At 41.6% G+C, this 27,240-nt stretch overlaps 3 protein-coding genes across 6 annotated transcripts in view; 1 reads left to right on the forward strand and 2 right to left on the reverse strand.

Moving 5' to 3' along the window:
* Positions 1 to 3,280, reverse strand: part of AK7 (adenylate kinase 7) — a 128,128-nt gene extending 124,848 nt beyond the window's left edge. Inside the window, exon 1 of the mRNA XM_030214377.1 lies at positions 3,151 to 3,280. Coding sequence (XP_030070237.1) covers positions 3,151 to 3,234 — 84 coding nt within the window. The 5' untranslated portion in view covers positions 3,235 to 3,280. The remainder of the gene's footprint in view (positions 1 to 3,150) is intronic.
* On the reverse strand, positions 1 to 24,309 carry GSKIP (GSK3B interacting protein). Of its 2 annotated transcripts, XR_003943333.1 has the most exons (4): positions 24,222 to 24,309; positions 12,455 to 12,715; positions 10,392 to 11,957; positions 1 to 13 (listed from the first exon to the last, which is right to left on the reverse strand). XR_003943333.1 is itself a non-coding variant. In XM_030214378.1 (3 exons), exons 2-3 carry the CDS (start codon positions 12,713 to 12,715, stop codon positions 11,796 to 11,798), a joined length of 423 nt encoding a protein of 140 aa, XP_030070238.1. In that variant the 5' UTR covers positions 24,222 to 24,309; the 3' UTR covers positions 9,658 to 11,795. The 2 variants fall into 2 exon arrangements, 1 of the variants encoding a protein (XP_030070238.1); XM_030214378.1 differs by lacking the exon at positions 1 to 13 and having other exon boundaries at positions 9,658 to 11,957.
* A 114-nt stretch (positions 24,310 to 24,423) lies between these two features.
* The window catches only part of ATG2B (autophagy related 2B), a 194,844-nt gene continuing 192,027 nt past the window's right edge, over positions 24,424 to 27,240 (forward strand). For all 3 annotated transcript variants that reach the window (XM_030214373.1, XM_030214374.1, XM_030214375.1), the window contains exon 1: positions 24,424 to 24,981. In XM_030214373.1, the coding sequence (XP_030070233.1) occupies positions 24,820 to 24,981 (162 nt within the window). In that variant the 5' untranslated portion in view covers positions 24,424 to 24,819. The remainder of the gene's footprint in view (positions 24,982 to 27,240) is intronic.

A 27,240-nucleotide genomic window follows, 5' to 3' on the forward strand; every position in this document is an offset into this window, starting at 1 on the left:
CCCCCAAAACCCACTGCCCACAACTCTACACCATTACCATAGCCCTTATGGCTGAAGGGGGGCACCTAGATGTGGGTACAGTGGGTTTTGGGGGCGGTTTGGAGGGCTCCCATTTACCACCACAAGTGTAACAGGTAGGGGGGGGATGGGCCTGGGTCCACCTGGCTAAGATCCACTGCACCCACTAACAATTGCTCCAGGGACCTGCATATTGCTGTGATGGAGCTGGGTATTATGGCATTTGAGGATGGTATACAGGCTGGAAAAAAAAGTTGTTAAAGTTGGGGGTTTTTTGTTGGTGAGAGGGGGTTAGTGACCACTGGGGGAGTCAGGTGTGGTCATCCCCGATTCCCTCCGGTGGTCATCTGGTCATTTAGGGCACTTTTTTGGGGCTTGTTTCTGAAAAAAAAGGGTCCAAAAAAGTGACCTAAATTCTCGCTAAAAACGGGCATTTTATTTTATTATCGGCCGAAGGCGCCCATCTCTACCCGGCCGATAAACATGCCCTAGTCCTGCCTTCACCACGCCTCCGACACGCCCCCATCAACTTTGTTCGTTCCTGCGACAGAGTGCAGTTGCAGGCGCCTAAAATCGGCTTTCGATTATACTGATTTGGGTGCCTTTGCGAGATGTGCGCCCATCTCCCGATTTGGGTCAAAATATGGACGCCCATCACTTTCGAAAATAAGGCCGACTGTGATACAAACATCTTCAAAATACTATTCATCTAAGGTTTTCTACAGATCAAAGAGACCAACGCGATGATGAGATTATGGAGTCAGAAATAGCTGCTGACAATCACTCCCTTTGGGTAAAGCAGCGGGCCCAGACGACTTCCCTCCAGTTTTACAAAACCATTTCTTTTTTTTACTTATTCTTATGCTTACTAGGGTATAAAATCATGTGCTCAACTCAGGTAGGGTGCCAGCTACTTTTTCTCAGGCAGTAATTACAATCCTACCAAACATTATGCAGTTCTTATACGGATGCAAAGATCTTGGTCAAAGTATTTGCCAACAGATTACACCCGCTCTTGCCTCATGTTACTCATAGGGACCAGATTGGGTTCATCAGCGGAAAGACTGGCTTTTGATAGTATCCATAGGGTTCTGAATGTTTTCAACACTTGAATATGGAGCTGTCATTCTTGGCCTGGATGCTGAAAAAGCATTCAACAGGATGGAATGGTGATTCTTGCACCTGATACTGGAGCAGCTGAACTGTGCCCTTCACCAAGGGAATGCTTCCTGCATTTTGGTGCAGATTACTTTGATAAAACTGCTTTGTTTTAAAAGGTATTAAAAACTACTGCTGCTATTTATTTCTATAGAGATACTCAAGGTTGACAACATGCACTTCAGATAATAATTTCTCAAAACTGTGTTACCAAACCCTGAAACTGCATTTATTGAAATTTCTAGCACATTTTTTTAAAATGCTTTAACAACAGTAATACTAAAGACTTTTCAGGTTGGCAGCAGTGGGTGATGTGAAGGAGAGAGTGGTATGGTTGTTATGTCCCTTAGGCAACTAGAAAAACTCACTTCTTTTGGGGAGACTGAGGTAGAGGAGCAGGAGGGATGATGGCCTGAGCTGCACAAGTTTTTCTCTCTTCCCTCACACAATCTCTATTCAGGTCTCCTACCCCTTTTTCTCACATTTGCTCTCTCTTCTTATTGCCCACACCTCCACCCAACACTGTTGCTCTCTCCTCTCTGTACCCCCCCCCCCCCCCCCCCCACACACACACACACAATCACTGGAGGAATTATAAAAAGTGCTAACCCACCTCATGCCGCTGAGTAGCTTTTGTTTTCTTGGAATGGATTAATCAGAGGCAGGAGGTGGTGAATTAGCTACTGTTGCAAGCAGATACTGTATCATTCTCTAGCTTCATGCCTCCCTCTCATCATCTTAGTGCTTGCTTTGTTCTCAGCCCAGTGTTGCCTGATCAAACTACTGTCTGCTAGCCTGGGGTTAAACGTCCTATAGCAGGTTATGGTTAGTCCACTTGGATGAACAGAAGTAAAGGTTAAAAAAATAGGAACATAAATAAGATGATACCTTTTTATTGGACTAGATGCTGGCAGTGGTTTTAGGAGGGAAGAAAGGTGGCCCTGAAGTGAGGAGGAAACTAACTGGCAACATGTTGGGGGGGGGGGGGGGGGGGGGGGGCAGGGAAGGGATATGAAAGCAACCTTTAAATGCATCCATTCTACATCTCCCCATTACCTCTCCACTCCCATCTCTCCCTACATTCCTCCCCGTGAACTCCGCTCACTGGACAAATCTCTCCTGTCGTCCCCCTTCTCCTCCACTGCTAACTCCAGGCTTCGTTCCTTTTCTCTTGCGGCACCTTATGCCTGGAATAGACTTCCTGGACCTATACGTCTAGCTTCATCTCTACCTGTTTTCAAATCTATGCTGAAAACCCACCTTTTCACTGCTGCTTTTAGCTCCTAGTCACTACTCAATTGCCCCCCTCCCTTGTCCCTTCCTTCCTTCTCACCTTTACTTACCTCACCCGTAACTGTCTCCTCTGTCTGTATTATTTAGATGGTAAGCTCTTTTGAGCAGGGACTGTCTCTCTTTATGTCATGTGTTCAGCACTGCGTGTGTCTGGTAGCGCTATACAAATGTTAATAATAATAATAAAGGTCAGGAGGAGTGAAACGGCATTTGATGAGGGCAGGAATTTTAGGGCCACTGGTGACAATGTAGCCGCTGGGCTCTAGCCTTCCAGAGCTGTCTAGCCAAGGATCCAGATCTTGGACTGCCAGTGTCCCCATTATCAACCTTGGCAAATATTGAACAAGAATCTTTACCTGTCCTACTAAAAGACTATTTGAAATCTACTCATTTCTACTGTAGTAGTCCTCTGTAATAGGAAGAAGAGAGAGCAAGACCCCTTCACACTAAGAGGCATATTTTCAAAGCACTTTGGGAGGCTAAGTTCCATAGGTTTCTATGGAACTTTGGGAGGCTAAGTGCTTTGAAAATGAGCCTCTAAGAGTCTACTTTCCCTTTTTCATTTGAATTTTCTCACTCAGCAGAGACTGCCTTCCTACTATCTGCAAAGTGTTCAGAAAACTTACAGTGAAGTCAACACGTTCGCGCTTTTTAATTCACCGTGCCGCACTCTCTTCTTACCTTGCCAATATTATTAGAGGAATAACTGTCGACATGGTTAATAAAGATCCGTTTGCTCCTGACTTTCTCTTCCTCCTCTGACATGTTGAAATGCAGAATGCTCCGGGAGCAGTTGCTAGGCAAACAAGAGCAGGTGCAGCAGTTGCCAAGGGGGGTCCTAGCAGCAGCCTCCACAGGCAGTGGGTTGGCCTACTAAACCCAAAAAGAGGTTTGCTGAGAACCGGAAGAGAGCACGAGGCAGTAGGCGGAGTCACTGGTTCACCCCGATAGTAAAACATTTATTAGAATAATACATTTGTTTCTATCAAGACAACCTCCTTGTGTGCACATAAGAACTGTGCCCCTCCCCGTGTGCTCGCTTTGAGGCAAGATGCACAGTAATTGGCTTGATTTTTTTTCCTACGTTTTTGTTGGATTGTCAGAATCAAAGAGGTTTAATAAATCTCCTCGGTCAGAATACAAAATGCATGTTTAACCTTAAACGCGTCTTAGGAAACAGGAAGCTCCGGAAACCGAACCAGATCTGTAGAAAGAGCTGTTTTCAATCAAAGTTGACTTAGACTCGAACCCTAGACAATCAGTAATTTCCCGTCTCCGCAGTGTGGACATTTGGGCTATATTGGCTGAGGCACGTCTGGATTTCTAGTAAATCGCAACAGAGTTAACAGCGTATTAAAAGTGCCCAAGGCAAACTTTCAGCTTTGCCCCCCCCAACATTAAATTTCAGGCTACTAACCCGCCCCCCGCTCCAATATTTTTATAATAAAATGCCATATCACTACCCCTCTCAGAACAATCCTATAACAATGCATGTTTGTACATACTATTTGAAAATTGTCACTCTTCCTGTGGAAAAAGTATGTGATATTTACGGCTGTCACGACTTAGTGTAGTACATTGCTTTATGCTGTTACATAGTAGATGACGGCAGAAAAAGACCTGCATGGTCCATCCAGTCTGCGACACCCCCCCCCCCCCCAAAAAAAAAAAGAAGCTGCTACCCTAGACAATCAGCTAATCTTGCTTAATAATTAAGATGGCCCTAAATCGGAAAGGATAACGTCATAAGAGGGCTGTGGTAAAAAGCAGGGGCCCACCCATGACTATGCCACTGGTAAAAAGGTTGCGGCCTCTGTCTTGGCTGCATTTTCTTTAATACAGCTCAGCCTGAGTGGCAGCAGCAGCCCATCAAACATCCCCCCTTAAAAGTGCAAGGACTTGGAGGCTGGTGGCATTTGGAGCATTTTAAATATAATTGCTGTTAAGCATCCTGCACGCTGGAAGTGTTTTCAACGGATTTGGGAACCTTTGTGGAGTGTAATGCCTGGATTTTAAATTGTTAATTGTGATAATGTTATTTTGTAGCTCGCACACTTATTTCTAGCAGCATTTTCTGTTTATGTTCCTCTGTGGTCTCTATAAGAATCAACCAGGCTGGAGGAGCTTTGGTAAGTTGAGGGGTGAGGTGGGAATGACTTATAATTGTTGAAAACAATATTGTTTTTCTTAATAAAATTTTATTTAAAAAACATAATTGCTACTGTGCTGTGCCAGCCCTTTAGAGATGGCTATAATGGAAGCTAGTGCTCTAGCTAAGCCCTATTTGCAAAAGTACATGTCTCCAAGACATAAGAACCTAAGTGTGCCGTTGTAACCCAATTTTGTATCTCTCTTGTGAAGCAGAAACCCAGAGTCTATGCATTGCTATCCAGAGCCTGGTTGAAAGAAATATCTTTCCTCACCTTTCTGTGCAGGCAGGTGGCTAAGAGAGCAGTAAAGATCACCTGGGCATGGGCACTCTTGCCTGAGGTCTACAGGTGAAGATGATTTGTAGTTTAGGAAAGGGAGGTGAAGGAGGAATGAAAGCTGTTGGCACTCAGATAAGGCACTGAGGATGTACTAGTTCGTTCAGAACACTCCCTATTACTGAGCTTGCAAACAAATTATACATTTGCAAGGTTGCAACTGGCTGGTATTTGGCTGGCAGGAGCTTTAAATGTTCTAGGTAATTGCCCAAATTCTGCCAAACACCAGCCTCACAAGCAGAGAGTCTACTTCTCCATGCCAGCTGACCCTTGCAGACATTCTCTCTTGTTATATAAAGAGCCATGCCACCACAGGAGTAGAATCAAACACTTCAGGGTTTATTGGTTTTATTTCTACTAATATAAATATGGACTCTCTTGATCTGCTATGTGTATTCGGCTGTACATTTCCCTGCACTGCCATACTTGTCATTCTTTCATAAAGCAGGGGCCAATCCTAGGCCATTACTAGCTTGGCAATAGTAGGGAATGAGGATGTGCTTGCATGGTTCAATTCAAATTGTGGGTACCATAGACAATGAGGGGACTCAGCAGAAATAATCAGAGATGCAGAGAACTTCTCCCCTCCCAGTTTGCTCCGCTAATATCCTCCTCTTAGAACATCTGTCCTTACCTCTGAGTTTCCATGGAACCTTGGCCTGCATAGTGGTTCTGGTCCAGTAGCAACTGAGGAGAGTAAATTCAGCACAGGGCCTCTAAGAAGCAGTCACACTCACAGGCCTTGTGAAACCCTGACCCATCCTCCCACATGGGCTTTTGTTGCAATAAAAAACCTGTGCAATGGATGGTGGATCACAGGGCTCGTGAAGGTGCAGAAGCTTATGGGAGGCTCAGTGCTGAATTTACTTTCCAGAGTTGCTGTTGTTGTGGGATTGTCACCACTGCTGTACAGGACAAATAACATTGTGGTAGCAGCAACAGATGACAGTATGGAAGTGAAGGCAACATTAACCATAAAGATTTGGTGCTGGAAGCAGTTGCTTACTTTGCCTATGCCAGATCTGGGCCAGGGTACATGTTTGCTTTTAGGACTAGTGTTAGATATACTGTGGCCCAGTCAACATCAGGCACCTTGAAGCTCTATGTCAGTGATTTCACTTAGTTTTCCAAGGGTTCTGATGCTGAGGACAATTGCCCTGCTTGCTCCCCACTCAACTAAAACACCCCAAAAGCTACCCCGTTTCCTCCAATCCCAGATCCCACCTTCTGTGCCAGGCATATCCATCCTCAGCTTGCACTCCTTTAATCCTGGCCACAGTTGACCCCAGGATTAGCCCCCTCCTTCAAGTAGGTATTGAGGTGGGTAAGAGGAGGAGGTAGTGGGAGCCAGGCAATTAGTGCCCAGCCCGCTTTTTTTGTGTTTAACAGTGGCCAACCCTATCCTCATGCAGACCCAGTGCAGTCAGCCAGTGACAGAGTTGCATGGCTATGCCAGTAGGAGGTGGCTTGGGGATCCAGTGGCTAAGATTCAGGACTACAATGACTGCTGGGAAATCTAACTGGCCACAGAGCGAGAAAACAATATGGTCAGCACCATGGAGAGCACATGTTTTTACACTGAGTCTGGCAGAGGATGCCAATTTTGTCATAACTGTCTAAGGTGAGCAGATTAAGCACTGCTGCAGGGCAAAAGATGAGAACATGTTACTGTATAGAAGGCAGCTTGTCTGATTCTATGATTTTTTAAATGGAATAAACATTCTTAACCAGCTGCAGGAAGAGGTCCCAGTACAGAGGCTCAGGATGATAATCTTCCCATGATAATGGGAAAACTTCACAGATGCTTTTCTAGTGCTGCAAGACAGCAGTCATGTTCACTGCTACCATCCTAATAGAGACTATAACAGCAACAGCTTTCCTACTAATAGTATAGACAAATTGTTTTAAGAGTTTCCTTTCTTGCCTCCATGCCTCTTAGGAATAAAACCACTTATATGTCATTGGCTCTAGCAAACATTCAGGGCTAGATTCTATATATGATGCCTAAAAAAATCAGTGCTGAAAAATACCTACGTAAGTGGTATTCTATAAGCTGCTCCTAAAGTTTGTCATGGTTTATAGAATAAAAACTTAAGCAAAAAGGTCATGCATAGATTTAGGTGCCATTTGCACTCACAAAAATGTGGTGCAAATGCCCGTGACTAAATTTATGCATGGAGCACCCTTATTCTATAATTACGCACGTAACTCAAAACTGTGTCCCAGTTCTGCAGATCCTGCACTGATCTTTATACTTGTTAGTCCTAATTAAGTCTAATTAGTGCCAGTGCTTGTTAAAAAGCCAATTATTGACACTAATTGGCTCATTATTCTATTAAACTGCACACACAAATCAGGAACACACCTAAATTTGCACATGCAATTCTTGGTGACCTTTATAGAATCAGGGGGGGCCAATGTCACTGTTGATCTTTTTATGGTAAATTATGTTGTATGGATTTTTAAACTGCTTTGAGCATGTTTGGAAACAGAGACTATTACATTGAAATAATAAACAACAATGTCCATCCAGAGGCCCTTTCACAGCTTAGGAATTCTCTATAAGTACATACCACACTGGGACAGACCAAAGGTCCATCAAGCCCAGCATCCTGTTTCCAACAGTGGCCAATCCAGGTCACAAATATCTGGCAAGATGCCAAAAAAGTTCAATATATTTTATGCTGCTTATCCCTACGATTCAAGGGTGAAATAGAATAGGATGCTGTAAGCAGAGAACACCAAAGAGGATTGATAACAGATGGCATGATGTCATATGGCTGAAGCTGGTCTCCACCCACTACACTTAAGAAGGTTTTAATTCTTCCCAATGCAGCAGCAGCAGCAGCAGCAGCAGCAGCAGCAGCCACAGCCACCATCTTGGTACACCCATAACAATGAAATTGATAGGACAACAAGCTCCACCTGCCAGCTTCAGCCCACATAATGGGCCAGATAGACTCATGCTGTCTCCTGTTATCAAACCTCTCTGGAGCATATGATCTCCGATATAGCGAGAACTCAGGGACAGAAGCCATGAAGGAAGTGTGCCAAGTATTCACTAAACAACACTGTGCAGGGGAGTAAAAAAATACCTATCTTGCAAGGTAGCCAACTTAGAAAATAAAGGATGAGTTTAAAGGAAGAAAACAAGAAAACCACAATAAAAATTGAGGGGGGGGGGGGGAATCGCCAAAAGGCACGCAAAGCTCTTTTTTTTACCAGGTGAGTGAGGAGAGGTAAAAGAAAAATGCACTTCTCAAGCGGAAAGAAAAGAAGTGAGGAGACCGCATTCGCACGATGGGCGGGAAGGCACTCAGGCATGAGCGGTACAGTGCAGCTCACACTCCAAAAAGGTCTACTTTTTTTTTTTTGTTTACTTTGGCAAAAATGCCGGACCCAGATTGCTGTCACTCTCTTGTAAGAATATTGAAGCCTGCTTGTCCTCAGAGTACCTGTTATATCGCGCGACATAACCAGTTAGGCACAGCTATTCCAGCTATGTTTAGTGGGTAAAACAGGTCACATAAACAGGCCTATCTTTAACCACCAAGCACTTACCCGGTTAGTGCTGAATACTGGCTTAACCAGTTAAGTTGCCATGGTCATGAATGAAACCAGATATTCAATGCCAGATACTGGATATGGTCTGGTATTGAATATCTGGTCTGTTGGCGTCAGGCAATTACTGCGCAGCCCGACACTGGCTTCTTAAATGGGTGGATTCTGACTGGAATGCAGGTGGGAATTCTAGAAATGGGGCACAAGATATGAGAAAGCAGTATCCTAGAACATAAGAATAGCCATACTGGGTCAGACCAATGGTCCATCTAGCCCAGTATCCTGCTTTCCGACAGTGGCCAATTCGGATCAGAAATACCCGGCAGAATCCCAAAGAGGTGGTGGTAAATGCTTCTGTGCTATCCAGGCAGTGTGCGGTGCTGCCCTGTTACCACCGGGTAAGCACCAGTGCTATAAAAAGAGAGAATATTTTTGTAGCGCAGGAAATGGTACGTGTGGGTGGGAACTATTGCCGGGCTCCTGCAGCAGCCCCGCAGTAGTTCCAAATTGGCACGTGGCAAGCTGGTTGCCACGTGCCAACCCTTTAGTAAAAGGGCCCCTAAGTAAATATAGAAAAGTGGGCTGATGACTAAATATGGTGAGCGATAAGCCACCTGAATGTTGGCATTTATGAAAATTAGCCATCTCTGATGGTCCAAAAAATATTTTTTTTTCCAACTGTGTGTAGCAGACAAATGCTACTGAATTAAATAAGATTATTAAGTGAATAAGTGTGTTGGGATAATAGCCTTTGTAAAACAGGCATCTCTCTAGACTTCTCACATATATACCCTGTTATGAAATCAAGCCCAATATTTAATAAGAGGATAACCAATGGTCCTGCCAACTTATGTTGGGTCACTGGCAGTGAGAAGATAGATTGTAATTCTATTTTGTTCTTTTCTACTTATTTTCTTTCACTATTCTATCTTCTTGCTTGATTAGCCTATAATGAATATTGTAAACTGCTATGTTGGTACTTCCATATAGTGGTATATCAAATCTTTTTATAAACTGTAAAAAATAGAAAAATGCACACCAGCCAAAGCTTTTACTAGAGCATAATGCCCAGATGGAAAGAAATTCAGATCCATAGACTTGACTAATAAAACATTTTTATACAAAGACTACTGCAACAGCATGATCTAAAATAGATTTATTTTAATTATATGGTTTTTAGAACCAGTTGACTATGTATGAAATGGCATTTTTAGGGATTTAACAAGTTGTTCTCCACACAATTACACCGCCTGTACATCTAAATCTATTATCTTAAAATAATTAATGTAGAAGTCAACATCACTTAAAGTGCTACAAACAATAGGAAGATTGAAAAAGCTTTCCATTCAACATACATGTAAAGCATTATGGAAATACTTAGTAAAATACATTCTTTACAGATAATGTACTTCTTACAAAATCAACTACAATATCTATTAAAACGTGTATGGTTTACAACCATGTTAAATGAACATAACATTGATTATCTGATCATTTTATAAGACTATACAGTTTAAAGAGGAAAAGAATCTGGAAAACATGACTTTCACTAGATATAAAAGCTACAGCGAAGATTAAATTAAGCAAATCATTAAAAAAGTCATAAGCCATAACAAAAGGAATATCAAACTTTTCAAAAAGATGCACTTACTGAAGAAAATGATCTTTGATGGTTACTTTTGTGCTTGGCTCAATTATAAATTCATATCTTACCTAACCTACTATCAAAATATATTTCCTAAAATTATTAAAGTATCAGCCTGCTTGGTAACTGGCTTTGTGCAGATTGCACGCTTCACATTTCATCCAGTGACAAGCTATCTTGAATAAGTTTTTCACACCTATTATACTTGCTCACTATTCTAAAAAAAATACCACCCTTTCAGCTGTTTATGTTATGCTGCATGCATAAGAGGAAAGCTAGCGAACGGTGATCATTACAGCTATTTGGATGTAGTTTAATATTTCAAATCAAATAAATCAGAAAATACAGTGTCTTAAAGCAGCTGTTACCCTCTTCATTTGAAAGCAGATGAGGACTATAGAAAGGCATACAAGATGCCAGTATTTTTGTGCGTTTTCTCATTTAAAAGTTTCACATCAAAGCCCTCCTTTCTAGTGACTGATATATTAATCTGGTCAATATAAGCGTGGCATTGGATGAATCTCTGCCAAATACACTATGGAGCTATTGAAATTGAAAATGATTCTGTCGGTATCCTAAAATCTAGGGGGAAGACAGACAGAAAGGTGGTGTGGGGGGGGGGGGGGGGGGAAGGAAGAACATTTTAATGTTAATCTGTTCTAATTTTGTATTAAATTATTGTATATAATTTGCTGCTATCTTAGGTTTCCTTTTACAAAGTGGCATTACCAATTAGAGTGCACGGAATGCAAAGAAGCCCATCGGAATTGAATGGGCTTCTCTGAATTCAGCGTGCTGCTAATCGGTAATTCCGCTTTGTAAAAGGAGCCCTTAAATTGCTAAATAATATGTACACACAAATATATTTTATGAGCTATGCGGACATTTGTTTTGATTAAAAAATATATCAGCTACAGTCAAAAACCAAATAATCTTTGCAATCAACATAGTGATTAGTGCATTTTCGGAATAAAGAGTATGAAACAAGGTTAATAGAACAAAAATTCTATGAATAATCATGGAAAAACTGCATCAAATTTCCCAAATAGTTTTGAACATGTAGTCAAAAGGGTCAACCCAGCTAATAATTTATCAGCACCCATGAACGCTGACGTGTTCAAAACTGAATAAAATCACCAAGGAAAACTAGAACTCAACATACAGAAGAAAGTTACAGCTGGTATCTTCCAATCAAAGGATATTTCTGGTAGTAAACTACTACGTGCAGACTGCATTTGATAAGATACTTAAAAAAAACCCCCAAAACAAAACCTCACATTATCTGAAGAAATTTTCTCCCGTTTATTAAGCATTAGCGCGTAGCTTAGTAACCAGGGGGGGGGGGGGGGGTTATGATTTAAAATAATTATCTTCAGAGTACCATATATATGGTACTACCGTTTATGCACAGAAATGTACTATTTTATGCATAAATCCAGGTCGGTAATCCAGAGATCAGCAGTAACTGCATCTTAACACACCTAAGCCGTGCTGTGAATGAGAAGCAGAGGCTGAAATTTAAGATACATTTCATGCTGCATTTGCTGGTGAAGCGTTAGAGTTTCAGACTTAAAGAGTTCACATCAGCAACAGACATTTGCAATGAAAATTACAGCTCATTCCAGTAGAGTGGGTCAGCACTGTCCATCCCTTTTCAATGCTTCCAGTCTCTGTAGCAGAGCATTTCCAAATGCTTCACGGTAGGCCGGGCTAAGAGAGTCCAATAAAGAGTAGACCGTCTCATGGTATGGAGCCTGTGAATTTTCATCTACATGGTCAAATGCACACCCCACCATCTGCATAATAAAAACAGCAAAATGCTAAGACCTAGTCACTCATCCTATCAAATAAAATTAGAAGAAACATAAAAAGATATGTAGTGTAAGATTCTGAAATGGCAACATCGTCCATTATTACAGGTCAGTTAATGCAAGAACTGACAATACAAAATCATAACCATAAAGAAAAAGAGCATAACTTTAAATGTTCTGCTTAGATTTAGTTTCCTTTACCTTTTCAGGAGGTCAAGAAGCCTGCTATGATGAAAGCCTAACAACAGTGACTAAAAATGACAGCTGCCTTGGTCTCAGCTTGGCAAACTGACCCAACAATATAAAATATTTTTTTAAGAGCATCTAATTTTAAAATTGAGAATGCATAACATAATGAAATATAAATACTACGTAAAAATATTTTATTATGGAGTGTACTAAATATTAATAGTAACTTAAGTTTTAAAAAATGGTAAATCACTGAGAATTATGTATAAGGATTTATGCAGAGATGCCATTACCCTAAGTCCTGCTTCGGTAAGTTCCAGGCAGTATCTGTTTCCTTCCCTGATCTCCACGTTGATATATGCCATGTCCTCAGCACATGGTAAGATTTTTGAAACAAACATATTTCGGACAGCAAAAAGAACATCATTCACTACAGCTTCTGCTTCTAATCTCATGTCCTTCACATCAGTTCCCACCAAGTCTTTATCTTCTGAGTTTTCTTCAAAGTCACTGTTAATTGGCAAATCGATGGTGTTGTAATCTATCTCCATCATCTGTATTAAATACATAAATAAAAATTTAAAATCAAAGTACATATTGGCAAACAGGAAAATATTTTGAAAACGGCTTATGAACTGACCAATTTCCGAAAACTACTGAAAACCTATCTCGTCGACAAGATATATCACAAAGATCAACATGTGTAACTGTACTATCTTTAAAACTTCCAGAATTGTCTTTCAATGTCTGCTGCTTTAACACTATTATGTATTTCACCACCATGTAACACTTAACCCTCTGTAAACTAAATGTATATTCTCTTCTACTGCCAGTATCCACGATGAATTGTAAGCCACACTGAGCCTGCAAAGAGGTGGGATAATGTGGGATACAAATGCAATAAATAAATAAAATAAATTGTTACTCTGTTAGGAGACTATTATCCTGCCATAGAGCACAACAGAGCTGACTGCTCGTTAAAACCGAGGGGTAAGAAAAAAGGCATTTCCGTTTAATGCTATTTCCTATATTACTTTTTTAAAGTAAGAATGGCTGCCTCTCCCAAAGGCAGTACACCTTTCCAGTGAAAGGGTAGCCCTTCCCAACTAAGCAAGGGAAATGGGGAGGAAGGGGGAGTGACTCGGGACACCCGAGTTTAACACCCCAGAGGCTGGCAAAGAAAAGAAAAGAAACCCTATCTGCCAAGCCTCTAACCGAGATTCCCCAGGCACAGAAGAACTGTTATGAATATCTCTAATATCTTAAAGAGAAAAAAAGAGAGAGAGAGACTAATGGGCTCACCTCCTGCCTGCTGGAGACTGAGAAAATACTGAGGCTAGGGTCACATGGCCAGGGCTCTCATTGGCTGTCTAGTCTTAGAATTTTCTCAGTCTCCACCTGCTGGTAGGCGTACACAACCCATCAGTCCAATCCTGGTCCGGTCTGGAGGGACGTTAAGGACGAAAGTAATTGCTGATTTTCTAATGGTACCAAATGTAGGGCCTTTTACTAAACAGTGCTAGAGATTCCCGTGTGGCAAATGTGACGCAGCCCATTCAAAATAAATTGGCTGCGGTGCATTTGCTGCGCCGGGAATTGCTAGCATGGTTTAGTAAAAGAGGCCTGTAGAATGGTGTTTAATCTATATATATAAAACTCACCCTCAACGTTCTATTTGCACTGACGTCACTGAAGCCAGGTTCGTAAGTTCGAAGCTCTGAAGCCACACAAAATCAGTCTGTGGGCCCCGCCCTCGCGTCAAACGTTATGATGTTGAGGGCGGAGCACATTCTCAGCTCCAACGTTGTACTGCACTGTAGCTCTCGCACGGAGGCTGCAGGGGGGCCGGCGACACACGGAGACACAAAGGGACGGTGGGGAGCTTTGCTAGCGCCTGTTTCATTGCGATTTGAAACGGGCCTTCGTTATTAGTACTCAATATTTTCTCAATTTTAGCCCTCATTTACAAAGCTGCATACAGCATTGCTGACACAGCCCATTCAAAGCAAATGGGCTGTATTGGCAGTAACGCACTGCCAATATGGTCAAACACATGATATTTAGAAACATAGAAACATGACGGCAGATAAAGGCCATATGACCCGTCCAGTCTGCCCATCCTCTGTAACCCCTAATTCTTCCTGTTCCTAAGCGATCCCACATGCTTATCCCATGCCTTTTTAAACTCTGGAACAGTCCTCGACCTCCACCGGGAGGCCATTCCACGCCTCCAACACCCTTTCTGTGAAATAATACTTCCTTAGGTTACTCCTAAGCCTATTCCCTCTTATCTTTGTCATATGCCCCCTCATTCCAGAGCTCTCCTTCAATTGAAAAAGGCTCTCTTCCTGTACATAAATGCCCTTGAGATATTTAAATGTCTCTATCATGTCTCCTCTCTCCCTCCTCTCTTCCAGAGTATACATGTTGAGGTTCATAAGCCTGTCCCTATAATTTTTGCATTCAAGACCGCTTACTAATTTCGTAGCCACCCTCTGGACCGACTCCATCCTGTTTATATCTTTCTGTAGGTGTGGTTTATATCACAGAAATACTGTAGCTGTCAGCAGATAAGGATTATTCAGTTCACTTAGCCTATCTCACGTTACCTCCCTCACTTAGTATTAACACCATTCTATGTATCTGTATCAAAGGTGGCTTTATTGAGCGACTTCCTATAGCCTTAGAATTTCAAGCTTTAGTTGTACCTCATGGGGGTCATGAATTTAAAATACCAGCTTTCTGTGGTACAATCAAAGTGATTTGCATTTTATTACATGCAGATATTTTCAAAACTTATAAAAAACTAAGAAAGCTAAGCAGAATTTGCCAAATACTACAAAATAATCAACTTAAACTGCAAAACAGAAAATATTCTTAACTCTAAGTTGGGAAAAAAAAGTTACTTTTTGGTGCAAAACTCCCCTAGGATAACAGTAGTAAAGTAGCACACAGAGCTTCTATTTCAGAATTTTGGTTTGCAAATTACGGCACTAAAAGAGCTCTTAAGGGGCAGATAAATGTCAACATCGTGCAGTTGCCAATACTTGCACTGACCCTGCAATGTCCATGTTTGTGGCTACAAATGGCAACAAGATGAAAGTGCAGTAGGCAACTTCTCTTGGGCTTTGCAAATAGCAAAATGAATAAATGTCCCCAAACCACAAGACCCTACCATAATGCAGTATGCTGCACCCCTACCCCCCCCCAGCTCCTTTTCACTACATTTCTTCACAGTCCAGCTCATTTATTTATTTTTATTTTTTTTTGTTACATTTGTACCCTGTGCTTTCCCACTCATGGCAGGCTCAATGCGACTTACATGGGGCAATGGAGGGTTAAGTGACTTGCCCAGAGTCACAAGGAGCTGCCTGTGCCTGAAGTGGGAATCAAACTCAATTCCTCAGGACCAAGTCCACCACCCTAACCACTAGGCCACTCCTCCACTGTTGCTACTATTTGAGATTCTACATGGAATGTTGCTATTCCACTAGAAGTCGGCCCTTGCAGAACTCCAATGTGGCCGCGCAGGCTTCTGCTTCTGTGAGTCTGACGTCCTGCACGTATGTGCAGGACGTCAGACTCACAGAAACAGAAGCCTGCACAGCCTTCTACATGGAATGTTGCTAGTGGAATAGCAACATTCCATGTAGAATCTCCAATAGTATCAACAGTCCATGTAGAATCTCCAAAAGTAGCAACATTCCATGTAGAATCTCCAATAGTATCTATTTTATTTTTGTTACATTTCTACCCCGCGCTTTCCCACTCATGGCAGGCTCAATGCGGCTTACATGGGGCAATGGAGGGTTAAGTGACCTGCCCAGAGTCACAAGGAGCTGCCTGTGCCTGAAGTGGGAATCGAATTCAGTTCCTCAGTTCCCCAGGACCAAAGTCCACCACCCTAACCAGTAGGCCACTCCTCCACTCCATTCACTTCTCCACCACATTCTCCTTTTCCACGGTCAAGTTCGTTCCCATTTCATCGTCTCTGCTTCCCCAACAAATAAGCTACGTCCATCCTTGCACTTGGTTTGTCTCTTCAACACTCTCTTCTCACCTCCATCCTCAGTTCACCCTCTCAGATCCCAAAAGGATTCATATACTTCCAGCCATTCTCCAGCAGAACTCCCCCCACCCCGAGTTATTGAAAAGATAGCAAAAATTCTGGACAAACATCTTGATTAAAATGCTATCTACAACAGCCACATTTGCATGAAACTCACCTCAGTTAGCAAATGGTCCTTCCTGTACCCCCCTCCGTGGACCGAAACCTACTCTTCAATCTGTTCAAAATTCTGCTGCATGACTAATATTTCGCTAAAGTCGTTATGCCCATATCTGCCCTCTCCTGCAGTCACTTCACTGGCTCCTCTTATTGACTTATAAGTACATTCACTCTGCAGCCCCTCACTACCTCTCCACCCTCATCTCTCCCTACACTCCTTCCCAGGAACTCCGTTCACTAGGCAAATGTCTCCTAATTGCACCCTTCTCCTCCATCGCTAACTCTAGACTCCATTCCTTTTATCTCGCCGCACCTTATGCCTGGAATAGGCTTCCTGAGCCGTTACATCTAGCTCCATCCCTGGCCGCCTTCAAATCCGGGCTAAAGGCCTACCTGTTTGATGCTGCTTTTGACTTCTAACTTGCCACTTGCTCGTAACCTTTATTTTGTCTTCCTCTCTTCAATAGTCCCTTCCCTATGTGTCCTTCTACCTGTCCTACCCTTATCCTTATTGGTCCTGTCTGTCTGTTCTGATTTAGATTGTAAGCTCTTTTGAGCAGGGACTGTCTTTTCTTCATGTTCAATTGTGAAGCGCTGCGTACGACTGGCAGCACTACAGAAATGATTTGTAGTAGTAGTCTTCTGACTGCTTTATACCTTACACTTTAGAAGGCAAAGATTTCTTGATCTACTGATGTAGTCCTGTACTTAATGACAGTCTGCTGACTAGACTGTATTATCGCCATAAGAACCATATCTTCTGTGTTTATACAACATGCTTATGCCACATAGGAAGAAAGACGGGAAAGGGAAGATATGATAGAGAAGTTTAAATATCTGCACAGAGATGCACAGGAGGCAAGTCTTTCAACTGACAGAAAGCTCTGGAATGAGGGGGTATAGGATGAAGGTGAAAGGGGATAGGAGTAACCTAAGGAAATACTACTTCAGGGAAAGTGTGGTAAATTTGTGGAACGACCTTCTGATGGAGGTGGTAGAGACGAAGACTGTACCTGAATTCAAGCAACCTTGGGATAAGTACATAGGATCTCTAAAGGAGAGGAAGGGATAGTAGATTTCATGGATGAGCAGATTGGATAGGCCATATGGTCTTAATCTGCCTTTTCTCTGTTTATATATACATATTTATTAGCTCTTCATCACTGATACATTTCCAGCACCCCCCCCCCTCCCACCGTTAGCTACCCTTTACTACCACTCTTCAGCATAGTCACTGCTCCCACTATGAGTCAGTATCCAGCACAGCTCATGTCTTTGCCCTGCCCCCATGAACACCAAACTATTGACCTCATTTTATTTGTACACTTGCAGATGAAACATACACTGACTCAGCGTATCAGAGGCTAGCTGCATGTACCCATAAACTCTCCCATTGTGCAGAGCTGAAAGGCACTAGCTTTTCTAGGGCCGTGATTGTAAATAAGCTACCAGCAATTCAACAAGCTACTTATACTTGTAACCTTGCTTGTTAGATACTTTTACATGATGTACATTGTTTTATTAGCACTGCAATGTTGTTCACAACATCCTATATAATAAAACGCACCTCCAACATTCTGAAGCTAACTGCATGGCTGAGGCATTCCTGCTCTCTGTATCCATCTCCTGAATTGACATCACGTACTTCCGGATTCGTCACAAGCAGAAGTGACCAACCACACGAGGTTTCTCGGCTTCAGAATGTTGGAGGTGCATTCTATTAAATAGGATTGGTCAGTTCCTTGAAGCACAGCCACAGCTCAGCGTCCTGCATAGTAACGCTCAGACACCAGAGAGAGGGGGGGGGGGGGGGGCTGACACCAGAGAGAGAGGGGGAGGTATCTCTGTCACACACACACACTCTCTCTCTTTTTCACAGTCAATGTCTTTCTCACTCTCACACACTCTATGTCTCACACTGTATCACATTCACTATGTGTCACACAGTCACTCACACACTCTTTGTCTCATACACTCAGTCTCATAGAGAGTCTGTGTCTCACACACTCTCTCTCGCACACACTGTATCTGTGTGAAACACACTCTCTCACACTGTGTCTCGCATACGCACTTGCACACACTCTCATTCTCACAGACACACTCACACCCAGACTCACTCTCTCTCTCTCACACACTCGCAGAGTCACTCTCACATACATTCTCTCAAACATACACACTCCAAGGAAAACCTTGCTAGCGCCCGTTTCATTTGTGTCAGAAATGGGCCTTTTTTTACTAGTTTTTAAATAACGACAAGAGGAAATGGGAAAAAGAGTGAATAGCAGGAGAATGAGTGATATAGAAAGGTTTCCCTTTTTTGCTGCTTTCTTTTCATTTGAACCATTCACAAATTCCGCTTTGGAAGAGAACATTAAAATTCTGATCTGCACAATGTTTTATTTAGGGGTCCTTTTAGTAATGTGAGTTTATGATTAGTGCATGCATTGGTGCCGAAAAAAATACGCCTAGATGTATTATATAAGCTGTGCCTAAATTTAGGCGCGGTTTATAGAATACATAGTTTATAGAATATGCCCAATGCCTATTTTCTGCAACTAGATTTAGTCATGTCATTTACGCCAATGGAAACCTGGCGTACTTGCTGATGCCTAAATTACATGCAGAACAGGCATATTCTATAACACTGTGCGTAAATTCAAGGAACACCCACGACTCCTCCATGCCCCTCCCACGGCCATACCCTCTTTTCAGAGCCACGCTTTAGAATTTAAGCACATCACTTTATAGAATATGCTTATACAGTTTGGTGCGTAAATTCTAATGCCAATTACTGTCAATAATTGCCTATTAAGTGCACAACTTAAGTCACACTATATAGACTCTGGATAACGGGCGTCTTAGCGTGTGCTAAATCCATTAGTGCACCATACTTACAAGACCCCTTAGTTCTCTAGCAGTTCAGTAACAAAGAAATCTGGATCATAAATATCTCATGACTTAAAAATAAGACAAAATGCAAATATATTTGCATCAGCAAAGCCTAAGTACTGTAAAAAAAAAAAAAAAAAAAAAAAAAAAAAAAAAACCCACCCCCAAAACAATGAATTCATCATTTGAAAAACACAACCCCCCCCACCCCCAAAACAATGAATTCATCATTTGAAAAACAAATAGGTTGCTTACATATTCATGACCAAAAAATGAGAAATTCTTAGCAGGTGTTTTTCCCATAAGTGAAAGCTGAGCTGGCGCTAAAGATGGCTAAACGGGACAGTCTTTGAGATAGCCTAGGGAGGCAAAACATGCATGTTGGACATTACGTCCCCAATCTGACAATAACTACGATGAGTACAATAATGGTTTAATTACTTTAAAGTAAAATTTAAATTAAATTTAAGGTGTTAAATCGGGTGTACTGATGAGGAGGTAGGTGTCTATTATCTTGCTAAAGTGTGAAGGCATAGGCAAGTGGCACCACTGAGGTCATCAAGTATTTTGAAAAGTATCATTTAAAAGAAAGAAAAACACATTGGTGGAAGATCAGATGACACATCAATGTTGGAATGATTACAAAATTTCTAGTATCATCACAGCAGGAGGGAAGAGAGCAAAGAATGAGAAAATCACAAGTGTCACCCTCAAAAGGGCTGCCTCAGGTGTTAAAAATACAATAAAATTACAGTAAAAACAACCCCCCCCCCCGCCAAAAGTGCTAGTAAAAATGTATGAGACAAGACAATTACAGTGTTTGAGCAGACAACAGATGTATAAATATACAGTGCAAATAGTTCATGCAACTATATAGCTCCTGTTATACAAAGGATGACCAATTCTCAGTATGTAACGTAATGATGCATATATTGGTTTGAAAATCATATTATTTGTGATTTTTACACAGTTTTTATAAAAGCCATAGGTGTATAATAGTCAGACCAACCAGCAGCAAGCTTGAGAAAGTTAAACAATTTCTACTCATAAACGTACTGTCACGGAACGCCTAGCCACCCCCCTGGGGCTACCCCGTGGCCACTTAATAGGGTCTATCCCCAGCACAGCTCTGGTCTGCATGCATCTGCCACTTGTGCTCTACATTAGCACCCTCCTACCACCGACAGGGTCCCAATCGCCTCTGGGCGAGTCTCACGCTCTAGGATACTGGGGTCACACTCCCATGCTCCCATAGTTCCTAGGAAGCACTCATAGACCCAACACACAAACCACCAGGATTGTTAGTCAGTCCAGACAAGCAGAAACAATAAACTAAAAATGTTTATTGTCATGAAAATTTAGACCAATGAACAGAACAGGTGCAAACAGTAACAAATAACTGAATATGGATCAATTATAAAACTACCTAAACATTTGTTTACTATCTAAATAGTACTTGGAGATATGGATCAATTATAAACCTACCTAAACATTTGTTTACTATCTAAATAGTACTTGGAGAGTTCAGGACATATTTCAGACAGCAAGTGATTTTTTCATTTTTACTCACTTACTTAATAAATCCTTTCTACTTTTCAATTCTGTCCTCTGGAAGCCTTTTTCAATCACTCTTGCAGGATAACCTCTCTCCAAAAATCTGTTCTTCATATCTTTTGCTCTTAATTCATAAGTTCTGTCCTCAGTACATAATCTCTTTCTTCTAAGGGTATACCCTCCCTATCTCAGACAGCCTGAAAATTCTCGGAGTAACAATCGACCGTAACCTCTCACTAGAGACCCAAGCGAAATCTACCATAAAGAAAATGTTTTTCTCAATGTGGAAACTCAAACGAGTGAAACTATTCTTCCCGAGGGAAATATTTCGAACCTGATACAATCAATGGTACTAAGCCACGCAGACTACTGCAATGGAATCTATGCGGGATGCAAAGATCAAATCATAAAAAAAACTTCAGACCACCCAAAACACAGTAGCCAGGCTTATATTTGGAAAAACGCGTTTTGACAGCGCCAAACCACTCTGAGAAAAACTGCATTGGCTACCAAAGAACGCATCACCTTCAAAATCTGCACCACTGTTCATAAAATTATTTACGGTGAGGCACCTGGATACATGACAGACCTTATTGACCTGCCAACCAGAAACACCACAAAATCTGCACGATCATACCTAAACCTGCACTACCCAAGCAACAAAGGACTCAAATACAAATCCACCTATGCATTCAGCTTTTCCTACTTAAGCGCAGAACTATGGAACGCACTGCCAAAAATAGTAAAATCTATGCCAGACCACCTTAATTTCCAGACAGCACTAAAAACAGACCTGTTCAAAAGAGCATACCCCACCGACCCAACATAAAAATACATGGACACCTGCGACACAATGTAACCAAAGAACGTAATGGATATTACCTGACTCCTCCTCCCTCCCTAGTCCCCTCCAACTGTACCTACCATACATGTACCTTACCTACCACAATATCACCTTGTATTCATTCATACCATGTATTTGTTCTGACCGGAATCGGCTAACGCTGCTAACGGTAATATGTAAGCCACATTGCGCCTGCAAAAAGGAGGGAAAATGTGGGATACAAATGCAATAAATAATAATAATAAGGAACTGATTATAGGGCAAGTTCTGCTTTAAAGTTCTACTATGGCAGCAATCAAAGTGTAGTAATTTATTTACATCTGTTGGTTTTCTGTACATATCTGTAACTAACTTAGGGCAACTAATGTGCTTAAGCATTTTTCGCACATGCTAAACACTAGAGTTGCCCATATTTATTTATTTATTTTATTGCATTTGTATCCCACATTTTCCCACCTATTTGCAGGCTCAATGTGGCTTACAAAAACCTGTTATGGCATCGCCATTCCAGGGTAGAAAATACAATTGGTGTTACAACAAGATCAGGGATGAGAAAAAGATCTATACAGACAGTTATAGGAAGATACCTATCAGAATAGGGTGAAGTGGTGCAGTGTTATGATTAAGTTATGGATTCCCATTGTAGGCCTTGTTGAAGAGATAGGTTTTCAGAGATTTGCGAAAGTTAGTTATTTCGTTAATCGTTTTCAGGTCAGTTGGTAGCGCATTCCAAAGCTGTGTGCTCAAGTAGGAGAAGCTAGTCGCATGTGTTAGCTTGTATTTTACTCCTTTACAGTTGTTTCAATGGGTGACTTAGCTTAGTAAAAAGGGTCCTTACTGTTCTTGTTAATGAAAATATCCAGAAATGCTAATCTGTCTCTTTTATAATTCATTTGAAATTTCAAGTTCTCATCTAAGTTATTTATCCACTCATACAATTCTAAAAGCTCTTCTTCTGTACCTTTCCAAATCAGAAAAACATCTTCTATATAATGTTTCCACATCAAGATTTATTGATAAAATCTATTGGTTGTCAAGAACTTCTTTTCAAAACTGGCCATAAATAGATTTGCTACTGACAGGGCCATAGTACACCCCATTGCTGTTACCTTTATTTGGTGTTAAAAGACTTTCAATGGCTTTCTTTTGTGGGATGTTTGTAATAAGTGACTGCACATCTAACTTCACCAAAAGATAATCTTTGTCACACTGCATATCTTCTACTATTTATTTCTTTTTGTAACTTAGAATATTTTCCATGGGGACAGTGTGGAGAATGATTGGTTGGAGTATACTGGAAGGGTGATTTTGGTATGCACTTTTTTTTCTTATTAGCATTTTAATTATTTTTTCATTAGTCTCTTATGAGGTCTTCTGTGATTTCTTTTTGTGATTTTAGAGGTCATTTGTATAGCTAATGGTATAATCTTGGATTTTTCTAAACAGTATGTTTATGAATAGAAATTGTTTTCACTTTCTCAAGCTTGCTGCTGGCTGGTCTATTAAGCGCCTATGGCTTTCATAAGAATTATGCAAAAATCACAAATCGTCAATACAATTTTCAAACCAATGTATATATCATTGTGTTATGTACTGAGCATTGGTCATCCTTTGTAAAACATCTTGATAACTGTACAGTTCACATTTTCTGTTGAGCTTTATCTCAATCAACTGCAATATAGTGGATGGGAGCTATAGACGCATGAAATATTTGCACTGTATAGTTACACAACTGGTGTCTGCTGCTCAAACACTAACCCCTCACCCTGTTTACTAAGCCACACCAGCAGATGCCGTGTGCTAATGCCGACACCGTCCATTCACTCTGAATGGGCTGTGTCGACATTGCTGTGCGGCTTAGTAAACATGGGGGAGGGGGTTATCTTGTTTTCTACATTTTTGCTAGCACTTTTGTTTTCATTTTGAATTGATTTTGCAGTTTGCTGTACTTTAATTTGTGAACCACATTGGGTTTGTTGAATAAACCCTATTTTTTAAATCTGATCTGCTGTTGTGTGCATTTTACTAATAAAAACTGTACATCATTAAAAATGTTAATAAAACAACGTTGAAAGAATTAGTATTCTGAATAGTTGTGGCTTTCAGAAGTTGCAGTACAATCTGAAAATTAACCTCACCTTCCAAAAGTTACCAGATTACTCCATGCCATCTACAGCAGGCTGGGTCAAGTCTTGCCTTTGCTACACTGAATATATGGATTTGCAATTCTGGTACTCCTACACTAGTCCAAAATATCAACCTCTTAAGGTTAGAGCTGCTTTACGCCCATAGCATATGTCTCACCATCTGCACGAACAAGTTGCTTGATCTAACCTGCGCCTCATAGTCGTCCCCCTGCTCCTTTCCTATATCTTTATCAAACGAATAGCAAGAGCGACCTAAATGCGCAAGCAGAGAAACGGGAACAACATCAACAAAAAGCCTTGGCCTGCCTACTGCAAAACCAGGAAGAGAGACCCTTTGTTCCGCTGTTGACCAACTTGCAGGTGATTAAACAACAACAACCACCACCACCACCGTTTACCTGAACCTCCACCTGTCCCGCAGCCTCACGAGTTTCAGCCAGTCGCACGCCCACGCAGACACAATCCAGACTCTACTACTCCCCGAATACCCACCCTCACTTCCGGCTCGCTCTGTGGCCAGCCTCTGTCGTCACTTCCGTGACGTCAAGGCGCCCAGATTCCGACCGTGCGTGCGTGCCCTGCAAGGAGGTTGCTTTTCCGGTGTGTGTGGGTCTGGCCTTGTTCAGCTCCTCCTTCCTTCTCGGTCTTGGCTCTCGTCTAAGCTGCTGCTGCTGCCGTCGGCGGCCGAGAGAAATATCTTTGAGGAAGCGCTGTTTTTAGACTTGTGTAGTGCCAGCTGCGTATGTTTGGTGGGCAGGGCCCTCGCACTGTAGTGTCTTCAAACGGAACGGGCGGTGCTGACCTGGCGCTATTTGGTTAGTCCTCCTCCGCCTCCTGCCTCCTCCTCCTCCTCCCCCTCCCCCCCGATACCTTGACGGCTGTGACAGGAACTCATGACAGCCTTGTTTACACCGAGCTGCTAGGCCAGGAGCGTGGAGGTGGGTGGGGGGACGACGAGGTTGCTGCATGAGCGTTCAGCCCGGATAGCTGAGGGCAATGCCGTGGCCGTTCTCGGAATCGATCAAGAAGAGGGCTTGTAGGTACCTGCTGCAGAGGTACCTGGGACACTTCCTGCAGGAGAAGCTGAGCCTGGAGCAGCTCACTCTGGACCTGTACCAAGGCACAGGCTCTCTGGCACAAGTTCCCCTGGATAAATGGGTAAGCTCAACAATCAGATGTCACAGTGCGGGGCGATCGCAGCTACCAATGCTTATGTAGTCACTGTTCTCTTAACTAAATTAAGAAGTGATATGATGTGGAGGGAAAGCCGAAATATGCATTTGCCCAGAAATTTAACGATAAGCAACCCAGAATTGACAGTGCGAGGCACATCTTCTCTAGCGGCTATACGGGACTGCCTTGTCAGAATGATATTTGGGGTTTTGTTTGAGTCCGATGTCGCTTCAGAGTTGAACGTGATTTTCAGCATCACGTGTAGACAGCATGTTGTTTCTTACAGAGAAACTGTCTTCCTCCTTCCCCATCGAGCTTTTATAGTACTTGTAATCGCCCTGTTTATTGTTCAGAATCTTACTTATGAGTTAGTATAGTCACAAAAGAGAATATTGAACAGAAAATATGAATTCTTACTAGTTTTTTAAAAAATATTTTTCACATGTTTAATAAGTAATGTCTACATATGACTAGTAGCACTGTTACAGATAGTTTTTTTTAATTATAAAAGAATATATTGGAACTGACTGAAAATGGAGATATCTAAAAAGGACTGGCCTTTACTCTAGATCCTGCGAAAAGGGGACAGACTCCGCAGTAACTAACCTAAGGAAATGTTTTCATGGAAATGGGTGGTGCATGATGAAACAGCTTCCTAGGGAAAGTGGTGAAGGCAAAAACAGTATCCGTTCAAAGTTAAGAAAAGTCAAAGAGGCTGATGCAGAGAACTGTGTATCACTGCACTGCATTGAGTTTCCACACAAGGTTGCCTACTGTACCAGTAAAAAAATTGTGCCAAATGCAGTAGTCAGATAGGCTATGTGCAAAATATGTATGCTAACCTGGGAGAGCTTGTCAAATGCATGTGCGCATATGTCTTTGCTGGTGGCACCTATATTTTGTGCACAAAAATCGTATTGGAACCTGGAGTCGCATGCGCTAGAATGCCATTGTGTGCATTTGATATTTGTAATACCAGTATATATGCACAGATGTACGCAAAAGTTGAGCTAAGCTGTGCACAAAGCTTACTATATCAGCCCCAGAGAACACTTAACTGTAGGGGAGTAAGAGTAAAGCTGGATATTATCTAGGCTGGGATGGGCTCAGTTTTTGTGCTATTTTATAAAACTGCTAGAGCTTTTTGTAAAATACATATAAGAATGCGTAGGAATGCCTATGTATTTGCCAGCATGTACAGCGGGAGTAGCTATTTTACAAATGTACAGGCATTAAAAAAAACAACCCCCAAACCATTGACCCTTCTATATCTAAAAACAAATGTGAAACATACTTGAACCACCTCTGTTCTTTAAGTGGCAGATAACATGTCCTTGTTTTTAATGATTACCCAGAGTTTTTATTTTTAATAGCAAAACAATTTTTAAAGGACTGTTGCTGCTTTTCTTGCTACTATAAGAATGGGTTCATTTGTCTTCTTTGGCCTAACCTAATGACTGCATTTTGCCTATTTAATATGCACAGACACTCTGAAATCATATGCTAAGAATATTTTCCCTTTCTTTCACAGCTTACATTCCATTCTGTTTCTCACTGATATCACTTACACCGTACTCCAAACACCTTCTACATGCACGGACTTTGGTATCTGTTATTTTGGAGTATAAAATAATCTACTCTCTTGTATATGCTAAGGCGCCTGTTGAATTTGTTTAATGTTGTTCATTGACTGGGAAGTTCTGAACTCTGAATAAAATAAACTATTGTATAGCCCAATAACAAATGTAGAAGCAATATAGACTACATACATACAATGAGCAAAGAATCAGGGATATATGTTCAAACCGAGACACTCCCACCAACAGTCGAGCAGATCGTTAAAGATAATATTTAAGTTACAGAATTGCAGGACTTAAGCGGTAAGGAAGAGCCACTGTGGGTTAATCTGGAAAGAGGGAACAGAAAATCTGTTCATATTGGTGTGACTTCAAAGAAAACTAATTTTGTCAAGATAGAGGATACCTTAAGGAGGAGTTAACTGGATGGGAACATCTGGAAGAAGTAGGAAAGCAGTGGGCAAAACCAAAATAAGCTATTTTAAGGGCAACAAACCCCTTTGTTAGGAAAGTAAATACAAGTAGAGGAAAAGAAGGTTGCTTTGGTTCTCAAAAGAGCACAAAAACAAAAGCACAAGGGGCCTTCAAGGAAAGGCGTCAACTCAAATTTTATTCAGCAGACCCAATTTTGATTTGATGCCTCTTTCCTTGAAGGCCTCTGTGCTTT

This window comes from Microcaecilia unicolor, chromosome 9 (genome assembly GCF_901765095.1).
Source record: "Microcaecilia unicolor chromosome 9, aMicUni1.1, whole genome shotgun sequence".
Classification (NCBI taxonomy): Eukaryota; Metazoa; Chordata; class Amphibia; order Gymnophiona; family Siphonopidae; genus Microcaecilia; species Microcaecilia unicolor.